This window comes from Podarcis liolepis (genome assembly GCF_965112155.1).
Source record: "Podarcis liolepis genome assembly, chromosome: 13".
In the NCBI taxonomy this organism is placed as follows: Eukaryota; Metazoa; Chordata; class Lepidosauria; order Squamata; family Lacertidae; genus Podarcis; species Podarcis liolepis.
The window spans coordinates 23,231,535-23,251,588 of record NC_139573.1 but is presented as its reverse complement, the minus strand read 5'-3'; the positions used below and the strand labels follow the sequence as shown (position 1 = coordinate 23,251,588).

The following is a 20,054-nucleotide window of genomic DNA, read 5'->3' as shown; positions in this document are numbered from 1 at the left end:
AATTCTCAGGGCTGCCTTAGTAAAGTAACAACCTAGTAAATATTCTGATTTGAAGCAACAGTAGCCAAGTTCAATTACATAATAACCATTCAAGCCAGCGAGACCATCTGTTCTTATTAATTCTTATTCAATAGTAAAATGCAACTTACTCCCCCCCCCCACTTTAAAATAGTGGCTGTGCTGTTTTGTACCACTGCTTCTAATGGGTGAACTGAGGTTTTTTGTTGACTGGAAATATAAATACATGATGGCAAGGGATGGGGAAGATTGAACAAATAAGTAAATCATGTAAGAATAGAAGGGGTGCAGTAATAGGGGGGGATGTGTGTGTAAATATATACACACACTGGCCTGTCATCATGCTGTGATGACAGTCTGAGCCACTAGAAGGCACAAGAATCATGTGGATTGAGCTAGGACTTGACAGCTGGCACTTACAGGAATCCGCCACAGAGTTCAAATGGGTCACCTTTGATGGAGGAGGAGCATAGGAAGGGAAGCACTGCCAGATGGGCTCTCCTCCCTCTTTGACACTGTGGGAGGCTTTTAGTCATACGTGTGTGTGTGAGAGAGAGAGAGAGAGAGAGAAAGAGAAACTTGGAAGAGGGAGAAGAGATAATAGTGTTGTCCTTTCTGGGGGACAAGTTGTGGATGGGAGAAAGCTTGGCTGGTGGAAGGGGGGATGTTGTGATCCTTGGGTGGGTTCAGAAGCTGAGAGAGAAAAAGAACACAATGTGATAGGAAATGAGGCAGGGTATTGTCATGTTGTAGAACATGGGTAGGCAAATTAAGGCCCGGGGGCCAAATCCAGCCCAACCGCCTTCTAAATCCGGCCCACTGATGGTCCAGAAATCAGTGTGTTTTTTACATGAGTAGAATGTGTCCTTTTATTTAAAATGCACCTCTGAGTTATTTGTGGGGCATATGAATTCGTTCATTTCCCCCAAAAAAATATAGTCTGGCCCCCCACAAGGTCTTAGAGACAGTGGACTCTTTACCCAGATTTGCCTTTAGAGGGGAGGGGATATTGCAAATGCCTTAAATGCCCTGCTGAAAAAGTTTGCTGACCCCTGTGTAGAAGAAATGCTGGGAAAGGCAGTGAAAAGGGGATTAGTGAGCAGGGGAGCAATGCTTGTGTGCATCACACACAGTAATACATCACATTTGATAGTATCTGATGGTGGTATCACATTTGGTGGAAGTAATAAGTGTCAGTCCTTTGCAACTGGTGGGAGTGTAATAGTGCTAGTTTAAACCCTTGGCACTGCTGAACACAGCAATTCTGACATGAGGTTTTATAGGCAAGAAACAACTTTGCCTGATAGATAAAGTGAATAGGTTGGGTACAAGATGTACGCATGGTTTGGGGCGGTGGTGGGGAGAAACTCTTCTGCAAGGGGGAGATTGAAAAGATAAAGTGAAGTGACATATGTTGAAACATAGAGATATCATGCATGGATCAATCCACTGAAGTTAACAAGATTCAATCAGCAGATATTAACAAGCCCATAGATGTTGTGATGTTGACAGTCTCAGGCACACCCAGTGTTTTATGACTACATATGTAACAAAGTCCTCATCATTGTTACTGAGGAAAAATACCTGATTTCTGGTATCTGTTCCTAGCAAACCAGTGGGTCCTCTTTACCCAGATTTGCCTTTAGAGGGGAGGGGATATTGCAAATGCCTTAAAAATAGTTAGGATGAGCTAGCTTTCCTTCCACTGTACAAGTAACCATTAAAAAGGAAACTCTTAGCAGTTTACTTACACAACCCCTAAGTCAGGCATAGGCAAACTCAGCCCTCCAGATGTTTTGGGACTACAACCCCCATGATCCCTAGCTAACAGGACCAGTGGTCAGGGATGGTGGGAGTTGTGGTCCCAAAACATCTGGAGGGCTGAGTTTGCCTATGCCTGCCCTAAGTATACCTTACCTCTGCAGCAGTTGAGACTGAAGCATTCAATCATTACTCACACAGCAGGGTAGGGAGCTTGTGGTCTTCTAGGGACTCAGCTATACAGCTGCAAATGAAACATTTTAAGTGTGTTGTAAAGTGAAATATACAAACGTGACACTAGATGGTGATGGTAAGCTGTGGGAAATTTAATATATTTTTCAAAACATGTTGTTTTTTAAAAAGCATGTTGTTTTTTAAAAAGCATTTTCATTTTCATTTATATGTATGTAGATTCCTCCTTGATCTTGGTGGACTCAAACCCCAATTCCCATTAGCCCTAGTCAGCCTGACCAATTTCTACACAAATCCTTGGCTTTGTGTCCTTTTTCTGGATGGATCCATTTAAATCAAGGCAACTTATGTCATGCATCTGAATTATAATTTAATTCACCAAGAAACAGGGTTGATTTAAATCCAGTTCCCAACTTTATAATTCATCTATTTCTTGAACATGTATGCACACTAACCGCTTCCTGTAACAATTCAAAGGCATAATATTTTTTTACAGCTAAATAGAGCTGTTGTGTTACCCAAGGACATAACCCAAAATCTCTGGCAATGGAATCCATGTCCTTTTTCCACTATGGAATTTGTGCTTAGGGGAACAACTGTGAAATGGAGGATTTCTGCTTGGCACTATCTGTACACATAATAGAGACGCGAAGTAAAATCTGCTGCCTTGAAGGTTAAGGGCTTGGACTGTTGCACTGGTAGTTGTCAGAAGTTTTGGACACACTGATCTAATACTTTCTGAAGTGAAATACATTGCTGGAGTTGGTCATTTCTTTATTGTCTTAAAAATAACACAATATCTAACAGTCTAAGATAATGTCATTTTTCACACATGACTTTTCCATTTTGGCTTTATCCCTCTTAAATAAATCATGACACAATGTAATTTGTCATGTGTTGTTCTTCATCTGAGGTTGTATTTACCTAATTTTAAGACCTGCTAAGGAACAGATGATTGTTATGATGTCTTCATATGTAAAACCACAGAATTCAAAGAGGGTGCACTTTCTTTCTCCCACGTCTATGTATCATAGAGAGTCACACAGCCCAATCAAAAGGTTCTTTGTCACACATTCAGTGACTCCAGCATGCACAGTGAGATTCCCTTCAGTGCAATTAAGGAAACAAATGCAACATAGCATAACATACTTGTGGAGGGGAGTGATTGGGGAGAAAATGAGACATTTATAAAGATTAATTCTGGGGCCTGACAGCGCCTGATTGTTTTAGGCCCCCACCCCCTGAAATCTCTGTGCACACTGAACTAGACAAACAACACACACCCATACAAATACATATCTCAATACTACTGGAGAAATAATTTAAATCACAACATGGCGTGAAAAAGAAGATTGCAAAAAAAAAATCAAGTTCCACTAATTAAATATGATTCTGTCAACCTCTGGCTTAAGACTTGTCAAATATGGCCAGTTGAAATATAGATTCAAAATGGAGAAAAAACCTTTAGTATTTCCAGAATTTAAATCCAGTGTTCAGAGTCACATTTGAAAACTTTAAACCAGGATGAAATTCAGTGTGTGTGTGTGTGTGTGTGTAAAGCAGATAGAAACTTTTGATAACTCCAGAATATGAAAACATATTTTACATACAGGAAGTTGACATTTTGTACTGGTAAGTAAGAAACTGCCAGCAAAAATCCTCATTGACCATGCACTAATATAAAAATAAAGTCGTAATTTCTACCCAACTTAATAATCATCCTTTGCATTTGAAGAACAATGTTTGTTTTAACTGGTTTGTTTGTCTTGCCTAGAAGTTCTTGAAATGTCTTTCACATCAGAGAAAGCAGTAATTCCAATAAAAAAAATTTCAACAATAAATAAAAATAATGATCTTCCCCCCACCCCCCTTTGAAAAAGAAGATAATGAAAGCCAGCTTGTTTGGTACAGCTAATGGTGATGCTTCACTGGGAATTAAGGCCAGACCTCAGAAAGGTCAGTGAAAAGCTTGATGGCATCCTTCTGTTTCATAATCTTGCTTGTTAGGAAACGCATTCCCCGCTGTCTTTTGGCTATATGAGAATCAGTAGACACAGCAAGAACATCAGAAGGTTGGCACTGAGAGAAGAGGCGTGGGAAGGTAAGTGGACTCCGGGATGCTTTTGCCCACTGGTGTCTGACCTCCAGTAATGTATGTCACGCCATTCACGTAGTCCATGGCTATTTGGGTCTTTGACAAATTGGATGCCTGGGATATGGCTGTGGATCCACTTTTGGTAGTATGTGAGCCGACTATACACACCAGGGCGGTTCTCAATGGCACATCCTTCACCCCAGCTCACAATGCCAGCCAAGACCCATGACTGGCCAACTGGACATACCATGGGGCCCCCAGAATCACCCTGTGAAACAAAGAAACAGAAATGAATAATAGGGGCAATGAATGGGAGTTGCTATCACCAACAAGGTCCTCTATTAATATTAACAGCAGGTGTATTTTAGGAGATATAAAGTGGTGAGTTCAGTTTTGAACATTGAGGGCCCCGTAGATGTTCTTTTTAATGCACATTCATGATGATTTGCACCCATGATGCTGTTGGGGCTGTCACACACAATCCTACTCTCAGTACTGTTTGTCTGTGCAGAAGATTTGGAACAGTCACCTACCATTTCCAGTGAGTGAATATCCCTTGACTTTCAGCTGAAATCCCCTAACTTTTTATACCACAAATGCTCTGGTTTATTTCCATTCTATTTTTTGCTGCCCCAGAGCACCGCAGAATGAACTAAGACTGCATTTAGACAGCAGTTTATTTTGTGTCCCCAGTGTTTTCTTACCCAATGATTGCTGCATTTTATGTGCTTTTTCACATGACATAAAAGGCACATGAAAAGCTAGCAGGAGTTCCGTACTTATTCCTCTATTAATTGGTTCCAGAACAAAAATGCTTGCAACTGTGTAAACCCTGAAAAGTGCAGGAGTTTTGTGGTGTTTGTGTGGTTCACAGCATGTGATGAAACTTGAGGCAGTGTTCCAGCATACAGTTATTTACCCCACCCGACCTCACCCCCTGTTTTCATGAGGCAATCTTAGGGGAACAGAAGCACACATGCAAATAAAAAGTTGCAACATTTCCATTGACATCTGATGTTGTGTCACACCATGCCCACTGTTGTGAATGAAATTTAGCATGCCATGACAGTTGTTATATTTTTTTGAGGGGGAGGGGGAGTGGTCAATTTTAATTATATCTGTGGGGTCTCTTCTAGGCCTCTGATCCTGTGTCTGTGAGGTTAGAATCTGAAATAAAAAACCTGGTGAACTGCTCGAACCAGTTGCTTTGCCTTGGCTGGCTTCATCAGCATCTCAAAGAGTAAGATAAGAAGAGATGTCATAATGAGAAATAAAAATGCTTCTGGGGGTGGGGGTAAGCATTTCTACACCCCACCCCTGACCTGGTTTGATACCACTTTATCCTAGGAAGGAGAATAATAGGCCAGGGTCCATTTTGTCTGATGCTGGAAGCTGAAGGAGTAGAGAATTGAGTTGGGGAAATGAAAAATGAACAGAACCAAAACTGAAGCACCACCTCTATTCTTGCAGCTATTCTTGTAGCTAATAGCAGCTATGGAGGCCATTGAATTTTAATTGAAACCACAGTGGGAAGGGAGAGCTAATCACTCCTGCATTCTGTGATCCCTTCCCTCTGTAGTTTTTATTTGTTTTTTTTTAAAAAACAACAACCAAGAAACATTAAATGCAATCATGCCTTCCTGTCATATCTAGTTTGGCCTTCAAACTACTTTCAACTCTCTTAAGACATAAACACAAATATCCATCTGTGCTAGCAGCAGAAGTTGCCAAGCAATAATAGTGGATCAGGAGGAGTATTTACACATTTTTAGAAGTGAACGAACAGATAAGCACTCTCACCTTGCATGCATCTTTCCTGCCCTCCGCAAAGCCAGCACAGATCATATCATCCTTGATCACCCGTGGGATCGGGCCATCAGCTATGTTGGTGCGGTAGAGGGCACTGCATGTCTTGGAGTCAATAATGGGCACCTGCAACTTCTGCAGGGTTTGTGGGGATGGAAGGTCGACTGCAATGAGAACGACATACACCACTGAAGCAATCCTCCCCCTTAAATGCACTTTTGGGGAGGGAGTGTGTCTCCTCACATACATACAGTGACATGCATTGAGCCTCTCCATCCCATCATTTCTCATATTTACCAATCTATTAACTTTATTTATTTATCACATTGATATCCTCTCTCCCTCCAAATAGCCTAGTGTTGTGTACATGGTTCTCCCCTTACTCATTTTATCCTCACTAACAACCTTATATAGTTGGTTAGACCACTGGCGGAGGAACGGGAGTGCGGAGGGAGCAGACCGCCCCCAGGACCACTATTCCGGTAGGATGCCATCACGGCGGCCCCCCCCGGACATGCTCTGTGCACCCCCCGTGTGCCGGGTGCCATGCCCCCAGAACGCATGCCACACCCCTGGGCGTGCCAGCCACGCCCCCGCCTACTGTCCGCGCCCAGTAGCGGAGCATGCAGCTTCGCCACTGGGTTAGACTGAGAGAGAGTGATTGTCCCACTGTCACCCAGTTGGTTTTGTGGCTGAGTGGGGATTTGAACTCGAATATCTCAGGCCCTAGTACAACACTCAAATCACTACACCAAACAGGGTCTCTTAGCCACTCCTCCTTTTCTTTCTCTCTCCTACTGTCACTGGCGGAGGAAGGGGGTGCGGGGGGTGCAGTCTGCTCTGGATGTCATCCCTGAGGGTGGTGACATCGCCGTGCCACCCCCCCCACTCTTGCTTTCCTTGGTATAGGGTATTCATATTCAATTTTAGATTTTAATTTAATATAAAGCAATTTTACTGGGTACCCTGCTTTCTGTTGTGAAGTTATTACTATATCGTTTTCCTCCACACAAGTTCCTGCCCCTTATCCTGCCCCTGTCTCCTCCTCTTCCTCCTCCCTCCCTCTCTCTCTCTCTCTCTCTCTCTCACACACACACACACACACACAAACAAACAAACCTGAATGACGCAGGTTGCCCCAGCCGGTGACCCAGCAAACTTTGCCCGGAGGAAACTTCACAGAAGCATCAGGCAGGCAAATGGGTAGGATAAATTCCGAATAGTGGACCTTCCTGGTCAACTGCACAAGAGCGATGTCCCCGCTGCTGGTCTGTCCTGCGTAAGTTGGGTTTACGATGACCTTCTTCACTCCCAAGCAGCATGACTGGGGGCCAGGATTGGATAGCTGGTTGGCCCCTAGGAGGACCTGGTACTGGGAGAGATCCCTGAACCTGGAAACATGTCAGAAAGAGTGGGGCTAGGTGAATGAATGGTATTCGGGGCTGGATTTTGGAGCAAATTTTGTTGGAGAGCTGCACTGCAAAATTTGGATCAGTGCACATTTTGAATGATTGCTCTGTGTCAGTTTGTATCTTGTTTCAGAAAGTGTGAGTTTGATAGTTGACCCTGTGGGTGGAGTGGGGGATGGGTGGGAGAAGAGCAAGCCAGAGCAAGCTGTGGTAACTTCTTTGCCTGTCCTTTCCTTCTCAAAAGGCCAGAGTTAGTATTGCCATACATCCGGAATTTCCCAGATGTACCCGGAATACTGTAATCAGAAGCAGTGTCCTGTCAGAAATTGGCTAAATGTCCAGAAAAATCCAGACATATTGCAACCCAGATATATTGCAACCCGTGTCAGCAATGTTGGTTTCTGGTTTGCAACCCCCCCCCCCCAATGCTCAACAACCTTTGTGTCAATATTTTCACTTTTTGAAATATGGCAACTCTACCAGATCTAGTATTCTGGGTTGGGGGATCCAAAGGCATCAGTAATTTTGCCATCCCACCCTGTATACTCACTGATAGAAACAGTGTGCTGCGGTTATCACCCACTCCTCGGAGATGAGGGACCCTCCACACACATGCCTTTTGTTCAGCTGTAAGCTGATCTGCCAGGGGAACTCCCCTGGCACTGTGTCCTGTCCCTTCACAATCCGGTTGAGGCTGACATGAGGCCGCCCACAGGCTGCAAGAAAGGACAAAGATTCATTCGAACTGCCATGAGGTTAGAGGAGACACGGAGATCATATGGATTCTAATTGATAATATAGTGGAGACAGGTTTGACTCAACCTTAACAGCACATTCACGTAACCGTATGGCCATCTTCATCATTATCCCTGGTGAGAAAAAAGCAAGCCAACAGCAGTGACTCTTATATAGGTGCAACGGGCAGAATCTCATAAAGGTGGGGGAATTCCGTCTCTCATAGGAGCCACTCCTAGGGGCCAAGTTCCCTTCAGTACCCCAATAAAGTATTTGAGGGGCTGGGGCCCCCAAAGTTGATTTCAATTGCCGTTCAAATGATGTGCATGCACCACACCATGTGATTAATTGTGTAGGGCAGGGCTTATCTGCCTCCCATATTTATTCTAGTTGGCACCCCTGCAGTGTCTCTGCATCAAAAGGTATTCAGTGCTTCACTTGCCCCAAGGAAGAAACGAGAAAAAAATTACTCAGTGCTAGCAAAACAGCTCCTTAGAAGACTTCTCTGTGGATGAACAATCTGGGCTCACGACATGCAAAAATATTTAAATTACTTATTCCATGCCTCACATATATGCTCCAATACACAGCTGGGCAATTTCTGGACAAAGGAATTGCTGAGCCAAATATTTTCAAATGAAAAAGCTGAATTTGGAGGGAAAACACAAACCCTGCATAAAAGCCTTCAACCCCTGGAATCTCAAACCGTTCAGAGATTGGGGTGACATGCATCAATACATTTGAAACAGAAGGAAGAGAAATGCAGAAAATGTACACTCACCACTGGTAGCCTGAACTTCTTGCAGACCTGCAACATGACAAGACAGCAGTGAGAGGGTGCCAAGAAATCCGATGAGATTCACTGGATCTAAGACTCATTGGTGCAGCTGCACTGTATCTCCAAACAGCAGCTCTACTTTATTCCAAGCCAATGCTCTTGAAACAGGAAGCATCCTTGAAAAAGGCAACATACATTCCCTCCAGGACGTCCCAACGCCAACACAATAATGTGTACAACTTTATGGACCATCAGTAGTCATCATCATTCCCTTTCCCAGTGAATGTGCCAAATAAAAGCTCTCTAGGTATGTTTTTGATCTCTCGATGTCCTGACATCAGTCCTGACAAATGAGCAGGTTGCATTAATGTATCAAATTTGCAGATGAATCAGAATTGGGAGGGAGTGCAAACATTTTAGAGGATGGGATTAATTCTTTTTTAATGATCTTAGTAAAATGGTAGACATCAACAAAAACTGGTTCTACCAGAATCAAACCAAAACAAGGAGCTCATTCAGCTGAAATCCCGAATGAAAAGTTTCTCCTGTTGTATACATATTCCTGTCTCCTGGGTGGGACTGGAAAATCCCTTCTCTTTTCTTTCTCAGAAATTACAGCACACAGACACGTATTCTGTTTGGCCTTTAACTGGGAGGTGGGCAGCAATTATACAGGATTATGGGGCAGGTCAACAGGGTGGTTGTATGTGGATTGTTGGCTCTAGCTGGGCTTGAGGTGGGGCAGCTAAGCCGACTGCAAGTCTAGCCCATATCTTCATCCCAACAGCCCACATACATCCATGTCTCCAGTTGCAATCGGGAAACAATAGACTGGTATGCTTCATAATTCCTCACTGTCTGGGACATCTATGCTACCTTGTCCGTCTTGATCATACCAGCCTCTCCTTCTGTACTGTGGCATCACAATTTCCGTTCCAGTCAAGAACCTGTGCTCCCAAAGTAACCTCTCTCTCGAACACTAATTTAGCAAAGCCGTAATTTACTTTCCCCCACCTACCTGGCAACACCCTGAAACCCAATTATAACATCATCAAAATCAACTAAAGAAACTATTATGATGTCTCTTTCATCTCAATTAATGGCTCTTCCTTGCAGACACATGTCTGCTGCAGGATCGTTAAGATGGTATCTCTCTGCTTGTTAGTATTATTTTTTTTAAAAAAGACATAGTTTTATTAAAGGTTTCTTAGTTTACAAAAATACATGTGTTGTCTCTTTTTTCAAGTTGTGTTTTCTGCACATCAGTTTCATTTGTTGTGAGACATTAGTGTGACATACAGTGTTAGGTTAGGAAAGGGGGGGAACGGTAAGTGGGGTGGGGTCAGGTGGTTATTCTTCTATTCTTCTACTTAGTGTATGTGTGGGGTTTTGTGTCAGCGTTACTTGTATGGGTTCTCTTACTATTCACTTGTTGTATTTCCTTGGTGGTGAGAGAGGTTGGGGTGGCTTAGGGTGTGGTTGGTTGTCTTTGGTTGGCTGTAGTGAGATTTGGTTTTTGTGTGTGAGCAGGGTGTGTGTGTATTTTTGAATCATGTTAGCCAGATTGATTCACATGCTGTTGGCAGATTGTTGTTGTTGTTTTGTTGGAGTGTGTATGTGATAAAGAAGAACTATACTGGGGTGAAGGCATCTTCTTCTATTTGTCTCCATGTCAGTTTCAGTTTATTAGTTAGTTTTTTCTGATAAAGCTGTTTTCCATACTATTTTATACCATTGATCCATGCTTACTCCTAACAGGTCTCTTCAGTGTCTGGCTTTAAAAAGGAGGAGAAGCAACAAAAACTGAGCCACAAATTTTCCCTCAGGTCTTGAGTTCCTCTGAAGTCAGAGGCAGACAGAGTCTCACAACTGTATTCAGGTAGATAAGCCAGCCCTAGGAGCTGCCTTATGCACTGGGCCTAGAACTTCTCTCAGAAAAATTGGGTGAGCATAACCATGCATTATTAAGCCAAGGAACAAACATGCCTTGGTTTTCAATCAGTGGATTTCAAGCAGCTGCAGAATAAATGAATGCAGCATACAACAGGTAGAAGAGAGACTTAAGCAACAGTGTAATAATGGATGAGGAAGCATTGGCATTGATCCTTGGCACCATAAGTCACTGGTAGATTAGAGTGCATGCTTTGCATGCAAAAGAGCCTTGTTCACATGGTGGATCTCCAAGTTGGGCCAGGAAAGACTTCATCTGAAAACTTAAGAGAGCTACTGCCAGGCAGTGTAGACCTAAAGCGGGGAACATTTAATGATTCAAACATAGCCAACCCTTTCAGGTCAGCATTCCAGCAGCAGACTGGGTCAAAGGTGGAAATGGGTGAGGAAATGGCCATAAATGGACTTGTTTGAAATGAAATCAATTGAAATTATGGTGGGATAAGTTAAAATCTACTTTATATTTTGGAAAGTTGATTGCTCATTATAAGTCATAAGATATAGTAGGCAAAATTTGTATAGTGGTTCCTGAGATCAAGGAGCAGATTTTCATACATGTTTGGCTACAACTGGACACCATTTTGAATGAAAGAGTGGTCAGGACCTTTCAAAATGGCATTGATTTTAACCATTGATCTGAAAACTGCAGTGATTTTTGGGGGGTTTCTTAGAACTTCCAAGCATGGATGGTTTATAATGGTTTCATTTCTCCACCACCCTCACTAAACTTTAGATTGTGGGCCTGCACCAAGCAATGCTGGGTATGAGGCTGCCAGTAAAAAAAGAAGGGCAATGCTGCTGCCATAGACAATACTGAGATGGAGCAATGGCTTCATCTGATATAATGGTATTTCCCATGCCCCCTAACTTGCTATGAGAAAATTGGAAGAGGAGGAGGAGGAATGATAATAATGATGATGATGATGATGATGATGTTATACCCTGCACATCTGGCTGGGTTTTCTCTGCCACTATTAACAAGTGTATCCTTATTTTGATCTGGAGGGTATGCTGCAGTTATTCAGAGGCACATCAGACATGTTCAGAGATGTTTTCCAATTGCCTCACATGCTACAAGATTCAGCCATTGACTTGAAAACCTCCAGGGGAAATGGCAACGGATTTGCAGTGATGTAAAGGGAAAGGGTTAACCCCAGCAATACCAAGCAGCAGAATGAGCCACAGAATGAGATGGCTGGGCCTGCTCAAGCAGCAGATGAGATGGGAATCAAGTGGTCAAGTGCTGAGGTGGTAGAATGGACTGTAGCACTTCAGACTACAGGTGGGTGGGAATCACATTTTTGACTATTTCCCTGTGTTAAAAATGAAGCCAAGCTCAGCAGGAAGAGGGATAGAGTAGAATCTTTGCCCTCAGTGCACGAATTTTCAACTTGCAGGGGATTGTGACATGGAGCAGTGTTAAATAAAATGGAGCCCTCACCTGCAATGTGAAGAAGTGTCATCTATTCTACCACCTCATTCTGCTGCATGTGTAGGCCAGACCAAAGATCTAGACCCAACTAGGCCCAGTTTCACAACATTGGTTCACCTATCCCAGAAGCTGGGAGCAGGTTTCAGAACCTGTGTTATGTAGTGGTTAGAATGTAAGTTAGATCCAGGTTCATATCTTTGCTTAGGCATGAAGCTCACAGTGTAACCTTGGGCTCTGCAAATCTGTGAACTTAATCTACTTTGCAAGGTTGATGGGAGAACAAAAAGAAAAAGAAAAAAGTTGAGCTGAAGAAGAACGATGGAAAAAGAGTGGGAATTGGATAAAAATTAAGTTTCTCTACAGTTGAAAGGATAGGAGAATGTCTAAGTGCTTTACTTATAATAACAACCAGCTGCAGTTAAGCTATAAGGCAGCACAAAGCAGGTAAGGCAACTATAAGATCGCTGATTAGAATCTCTACAAAACCACAACCACACAGGAATAATCAACAGAGATCAAAGGGTGAGGAAGGAGAAAAAAAGAGAACTTGGAGGCAGTCAGAAAAAAGCCAAGCAAAGCCATAATAAGACATAAAGGGAGGCAGAATGATTTAATGTCTGCAAGGGGAAGAAGGAATGTTTCTGAAAATATGTCCTGGAGGAGTGTTAAGAAACCGATTAGAGGGAACACTGGCTGACCTGATGCCAATGAAGGACACAAGAACTTGTAAAATTAATAGACCATCAAGCAAATGTTAGAACAATCCAGGGAGGTAGGGAGGTTTACTGGGAGATATATATATTCTCCTGATGGAGACACAAGGGAAAGTTATTTGCAGCTGAAAATAGATGTTGGTAGGATTTGTGAGTCCACTCATGAGAGGTTTGTGGAGAACTGGAGTAAAAGCAAACTAATAAATGCTTGGCATAACTCTTCCCTCAGGCAGAAAGACAAATTCTCTTTGCTGTGATTTCAAAATTGGAGCCATCTGGTTGAGATTTCTAAGGGTGAGGTAATGTGGATTTCAAGACACAGCTGGTTGAAATTTGTATACAATGTTCACGGGGAACATTCAGAACTGGTCTGGTGTTTAGAATCAACCCCCACACTGGATCATATACTACAGTTGGGGTAAAGGCTGTTACAGACAATCAAGACATACCTTCAAAGGAAATCTTGTGGGAGTATAGGAGATCAGAAGAGGAGCTATGTGTCTGCCTGAGCTATGGTGAACCTGGTGAATGTGATGAGGCTTTGTCTGCAGCTAATGATTGCTGTCATGAGCAGTACTTTGCTTCAGTACCATTGTCTCTGTCTGCTATGTCCGTCCTCTGAACTAAGCTCTCAGATTGACAGTTCACACCAGAGAGAGGGAAGTGGCATCTCCAAATCCATGCCCATCAACCCCTACCCTCCACAAAGAAACCAGAATGATACTTTTAGACATGCCCAACTAACGAAAATATTCAGGATCCATTCTGGATAGTTCACAAAAGTCAGATTTTTGGGGGGTGGTTGAAGCGTTTCCTTGAGTACATTATTTTGGAAAACTAGTTGAATAATGATGGGTACAATAGGTCAGTGCCCAACCGGCTGTGCACAGGATTCCTCCTGCATTGCAGGAGGTTGGACTAGATGGCCATCAGGTCCCTCTCAACTCTACAATTCTATTATCCTATGTCGTTTGGCAGCATGCCAAAAAATTGAAGAAGAAGAAGAAGAAGAAGAAGAGGAAACAGCAGCTATACCACTATAAAGAGTAAATGCAGAAAGAACCAGAGTATAGGCAGGGATTGAATTTAGTACTTTTTGCTTGAAAAACTTGTGCTTTGCCACTGAGCTATAGTCCTCATGTGCTGGCGACACTATTTGGATAGCATTGGCTTCAAAGGGATGTGTTTTTAATATAGTAAACCTAGTGCATGCAAGACCTGCTGGAAGAATTCCACTTCTGTTTCCCAGTCCTGAGCAGAGGAATTTCATGGAAATTCTGCGGTAAATCTGGGCTGGCAGCTAAACCTCTGGCACGTGCACTCAACATCATCAGAGATTAGCTTTACATAAGTGTCCCAGATGCTTTGGTGAAGGCTGCTAACTCATTACAGAAACCTTGGGTGATTAATTGTGTGGTCTATAGTCAATGAATTAATTCATTGATTAAGCCTACATAAATTTTCACAATTGCTCTATAAAAAAAAAAATTATGCTTAAGGCATCTTTGTATTTGCATATGTTTGTGTGTGTTTGATTAAAAAAATAGGTGCAGCAATACAGCTGGCTGGAGCATGGGAATAAATAATTTCAGACAGGTTGGTAGGAGTTAGATGGTAGATCCTATAACAGGGGCATTGCTGTAAACACAGATTTGCACATGCTCATTTATAGGAGAAAGATCTAGGGGTTGAAGTAGACCACAAGCTTAACATGAGTTAACAGACGCAGAAGCTAAAATAGCTAATGCTAGTCTAGGCTGCATCAAGCGAAGTATAGGATCCCAATCAAGGGAAGTAATAGTACTGCTCTGTTCTGCCTTGGTCAGACTACACCTGGGGTATTGTGTCTAGGAATTAACAAGTTGCCAGCATTCTATGTTTCTAAGGTCCCTAAAAGCATTCAGCCGGAGGAGCAGTTTACATACATCTCTGCAATGCCATTGAATTCTTTTTGTTTCCATAGTGTTCATCCTTAACTAAAATGGGAACTCTGCCCCCTCTGTGGTGGTCGAAGGGGGGGGGGGAGAAACCCTATCAAAAAAGAGAGCTAGATGGACTCTAGAGGATGCTGTTGTGGCACCAGACCAATAGCTTCCTTCCAAAACCATGGTCCATGTGAACTTAACTGTTGTACACTTCCCAAATGAGCACGAAAGCACTCCAAACTATAATGGGATTCTTGGTGGCTTTGCTCTGCCTCAACTGACAGAGGCAGTAATGCTTTTGAATGCCAGTTGCTAGAAAACCACAGGAGATGCTGTTGTACTCAAGTCCTGCTTGCAAGCTTGTAGTTAGCCACTGTGAGAACAGCAAGCTGGATTAGATGAGCCTGAGATGTGGTCCAGTAGATAAGAAACAGGAGCTTCAACATGCTCCTTACAGATGCTACACATTGCAAATGAGCAAAGACATGTGAGAACTCTACACATCCCAAGACAATATTTAGACCTGCCCTTATATTGAGTCAGAAAGCGGGTCCATCTACCCCAAAAAACTTACTCTAGAATTACTTTCCAGCATCTTAAATGAAAGTCTGTCTCATCCTCTGCTACCTGAACCTTTTAACTGGAGGTGCCAGGGAATGAACTGGGGGGCGGGGGGTGCTTCTGCAGACAAAGCTTGGGCTCTGCCTCTCAACTGCTTTCTCTACTCCTTTGAAGAAAGCTTCGGACTTCCCCACACCACTTCTTCAGTGCAGGTATCACTGAGGTAAGGTGGAACAATTTTCCTCAGGTGGCAGATCTGCCCCATCTCCTCCATGCCTCTGCCATTGCGTCACTGACAGCCCCACTAGGACTCTGCCCTCATTGCACTTGCTGCTGCTGGAGCAGCTTCACAATTGTGCTGGCTGCAATAAGGAATGAACGCCTAAAGGGGGAAGTAGTCCAGATATAGGCTAATACATATGAAAAAGAAAAGCTTCAGTTGAGTCAGTCCATTGATCCATGTAGCCCAGCATTGCCTTTTCTGATTGGCAGCAGCTCTTGGAGGTCTTTGCAATCACAGTTTAGTGGCAGACCACAACTCAATGACAGAGTTTAACAAGATGAAACTGGGTACCTTTAATATGGCAAACATACCACTGAGCTATGGGCACCTCTTCCTTCCTCTGTATGCATATCTAAAAGGCTGCTAATACAAGGCAGTAAATGAATTTGTTATAAGGTTATTAGAGAATAACAGGACAAAACAATGCTAACAACCTTGAATTCAAAGTTTGGAAAGTGGGCTATTGCTGAGACTCAGACATCCTTCTTGGACTTCATTCTTCTAGATCTGTGTCCATAGCCATTAGCCCTTTCCCATTGCACTACCAAAGCAATACCACTTCTGTCCTAGAGCTAGGAGCAAAACCAAAGAGTCTTCTCATCCTTCTAAGATTCTAAAACTCACTGTTGTATTTCGTTGTTGTTTAGTCCAATTGGTTTAGCTGTTGGAGGTAGGTAAAAATATGGTGGTTTTTCTTACCCATCAGTGCTAACAGAAGCATGAGTAGACGAGCTTCCCTGGTCGCCACAAGGCCTTGTCTTTTGATCACTTGCCACTCCAACATGGTGGGTTTTGCTAGTGCCAAAAACCAAAGAGCCAATCAGGAAGAATCTGTAGCTTTCCAGAAAGTGGACACATAAGTGATAGGAAGCGACTGAAAGATATCCAGTCATCAGCAACGAGAGTCACCTCACTTATATAGCTGTCTGTGGCAAGTAGGTTGTGTCCTGGTCGAGAATGTTGACCAACAAGTTCAGCAGATCTTGGCACACATCTTTGCCTTCATTTCTAGCATCCATCCTGCTGGGGCCAATTGCTGAGGTTGCCAGGAAGAAGTAAATGCAACTGAGAGACCACACCTGAACCTACCATGCCCAGCTGTCTTTTCTCCATGCTCATCCACCCTCAGCTCCATACCAGCCTCCATTATTTGTCTAGCACTTGGGGAGTGGTGACACCCCAGGTAACCTATACTGAAATCTGAGCTCCAAGAAACAACAACTTGTGAACAGTAGCACTGAAGTGCAATATTTCAGTAAACGTGGCAGCACTGTGATGCTCCTGATAAGGTTGCAGAAGGATAATATTGATGATAGTATTGGTGTGGATGGTGCTTTACAAAATATAAGAGAACATGTCCCTGGCTCTGAGGAGCTTATGGGGGAGGAATAGAGGAAGAGGATGGAAATGGAGATAGGGGTAAATAATTTGGGAAAGTATGCAGTTATTTCAATTGCACATACTTAGACATATTTAGATTATATTCTTCCCACCATTTATGGAAAGTTTGAGGTTATGGGAACTGAGAAGTTATGCTAAAAGTTTTACATACATGGTGGGAGATCTTTGAGGAGAGATACGAAGGAAGTGGAGGAGTTTGCATCATATAGGTTTTCTGGAAAATAGCTCAAAGCCTAAGGAGCAGCAAGTGAGAAAGGGTGGGGTTGTAGAATGAAGTGGGATGTCTGATGATAATGGAGCTAAAGGCCATGGGCAAGTGTATATCAGATGTCTTAATCAAGTCTGCAGTTCAGTACCCATTACCTTGGAAGTGGGCATGTCTAGGATTGCACTATTAAGTTACTTAAAGAGTTCTACTTCACGAAGATCTCTAAGGTGATATTACTCTTAAAAGAGGTCCAGTAAGCAACCCTGGCATTGGACATTGTTTTCATGATAGAGATCCTTTGGATAGTGGAGAAATAAAGCATGCTCTACCATATCCTCCATTCATTTTACTGTTTACTACTGACTTCCAGGATGGAGTGTGTAGGAACACTAGTAAAGATACACTGAAAGAGTCAGGCAACAAATCCACACACCAGTATAACATGAGGTCACTGGAATATTTCATGCACTGTGTCCACCACAAGGGAATGTTTTTAGTGAATAGCACAAAATGCTTGTGCATTCGGTAGAACCATGAGGTCCAGACCTTCCATTTGATGTTTCATTTGAGGTTTCCTTTTCTACCACCAATAATTATCTTTGCATCATCTTAGATTATCTTTGCTCTTTTTTTTTTAAAAAAAAGTGATAACATCACTTTTTGAGAGTGACACTGCTTTAAGGACATAGTAGGGATAAAAAGAGAGAGGGATGTTTCTCAAAATGCAAATAACCTAGACACTGAACTCACTAAGAGATAAACATAAGATCAGGCCTACTGGATCAGATCCAACATCCTACTCTCATAGTGGCCAAGACTCTCCCCTCCTGCAGTTTTCAGGTATTCAGAAAGATAACTGAGATGTCCTCAAATGTTCCTTCCAACAAGGACAACAACAATTTAATTGCTGTAAACGACATCAAGGAGTGGCTGTACACTTCAAAAGCTTATTAAATACCTTTTGAAATATGATAGCTTCTTCTACCAGAACAAAAGACATATTGCTAAAATGGGGTGTGGGGAATCTGATTTGAGTAACTAATTTGGCATTTTATTAACGTGCCTTGGTAAATTGCATGTTCCAGGCTGCCTAATAGGCCTAAGACTCCAAGGCACTGAATAGGCATGAAAAGTGCATTGTCACTCCAGAGGTTATACATTAGTATATTACTTAAAACTGATGTTTCTGGTCTTTCGTGTAGACATTATTTTTCCCCATCCAAGGGGATATTCTGAATTGCCTGCTTCGTCCCATTAAATTCTTCCCATTTACCTCCTGGAGTTTGGTAAAGCTCCAGAATTCAATATCCAACTCAAAAAAACAGTTTTCCTGTTCCTGGTTTGGCCCCACTTAGCATCACTGCTCCTGCTTTCCAATAATGAGGCACTCACTCCCTATTTAATTAGAGACTCCTCAGGTGGAAGCTTGTTGGACTTTCCAGGAACCCCTTTCTTAAGCATTGGCATAGATGTTATTGGTCACCTGACCAAATGCACAACATGTTCTGTGCTTTACTCCCTTAGCCCTAATACATCTGAGATATTTCCTAGCTTAAATAGTGGTTGAGTAATGGAAGAAATGAAATATGCATGAAATATCCTACTACAAGTGGGTTTTGGCTCTCTAGCAGATTACCTAAAATGCATATTTATGGGGAGGGAGGTGGAGCTATTATTGAGCCATAGTCACAAAGTCTTGGCTCCCTCCAGAATATTCCACCTCTTTTTATTCCCTTAATGTTCAGATTTCATTTTTAAATATTCTTGAGTCCTAGGTATTCTGCACTGATCCCTTGATGTAACTTTAGATATCCTGCACACATGCATACACAGACACATGCCATAGAATTTCTGACTTATAGATGTGGACCACACTCTGCTCTACAGCAAATATTGAATTTGGGGGTGGGGCTGGAATCGCAAATGCAAATTCTCAAATATCCAATTTTTAATGGCTTGTCCTACCTACTTTGTATCCTGTCTTTGAGTGGGAGAGGTGAAGAAAATGTGTCTTGCTTTCCTTTAAAAAAGAAAAAAAAGCAACTAGTTAAAAAAGTCTTTGTATTTTGTATGAGAAGGTGTTGGCCGTGACCAAACAAAAACATTTTATAATCCATTACTGTTTCGGACCACCCATGAAGAGGTGTTGAGCTATGCGGCAAGATATATTCCTCATTCCATTACCTTCCTGTGTGCTCCACCTTTTCCTGTTTGCAGTCTGTTTCCTGGTATTTTCTATTTTGTCCCTATTTTGTTTACAAGGAAAGACAGTAGCTCAGTAGCAGAACATTGCATGCAGAAGGTCTCAGTTAGTGTAGACCAGGGTTTTCCCAACTTGGGTCTCCAGCTGTTTTTGGACTACAATTTCCGGGTCATCTCTGACCACTGGTCCTATTTGCTATGGATGATGGGAGCTGTAGTCCCAAAACAGCTGGATACCCAAGTTGGGGAAACCCTGATGTCAGTGCTATTTTCTGGGGGGATGCAGGGGGATGCATACCCCTAAACATTTTGTGAATCTAAGTTTGGCCTCATTGAGGGGCAGTATTTCAATATGAGTAGGAAAATGAGAGTACCCCTAAACATTTTTTTGGGGGGGCCCCGAAAGCACTGCCTGCTGTAGACAATACTGAGCTAGATGGACCAATGGGGCTGATTCAGTATAAGGTAGCTTCATAAGTGCTTTATTTTAAAAATGTCTTTGCATACTTTTTATTATTTTGCTGGGTTGAGTTGCAAGAGTCCCCTGCTCAGGGTCTTAAGAACATAGGAATCTGCTGCAATTCC

The 20,054-nt window shown here is 42.6% G+C and overlaps 1 protein-coding gene across 1 annotated transcript; it reads right to left on the bottom strand.

Annotated features, from left to right (window-relative positions):
- Window positions 1–2,728: 2,728 nt before the first annotated feature.
- On the bottom strand, window positions 2,729–16,520 carry LOC310692311 (serine protease 27-like). The gene is made up of 6 exons (XM_083473034.1): window positions 16,358–16,520; window positions 8,798–8,824; window positions 7,832–7,997; window positions 6,992–7,263; window positions 5,867–6,036; window positions 2,729–4,334 (listed from the first exon to the last, which is right to left on the bottom strand). The coding sequence occupies exons 1-6, from the start codon at window positions 16,440–16,442 to the stop codon at window positions 4,005–4,007; spliced, it is 1,050 nt and encodes a 349-aa protein (XP_083329160.1). The 5' UTR covers window positions 16,443–16,520; the 3' UTR covers window positions 2,729–4,004.
- Between the last annotated feature and the right edge of the window lie 3,534 nt (window positions 16,521–20,054).

What these genes read in the sequence shown, in the direction of transcription:
- LOC310692311 (XM_083473034.1), bottom strand. Translation starts at nt 16,442, where the DNA reads ATGTTGGAGTGGCAAGTGATCAAAAGACAAGGCCTTGTGGCGACCAGG. An exon ending in AGAAGTTCAGGCTACCAGTG is followed by an intron (nt 7,998 to 8,797) that starts GTGAGTGTACAT and finishes CCTTTCTTGCAG; the next exon opens with CCTGTGGGCGGCCTCATGTC. An exon ending in GGGCAACCTGCGTCATTCAG is followed by an intron (nt 6,037 to 6,991) that starts GTTTGTTTGTTT and finishes TTCTCATTGCAG; the next exon opens with TCGACCTTCCATCCCCACAA.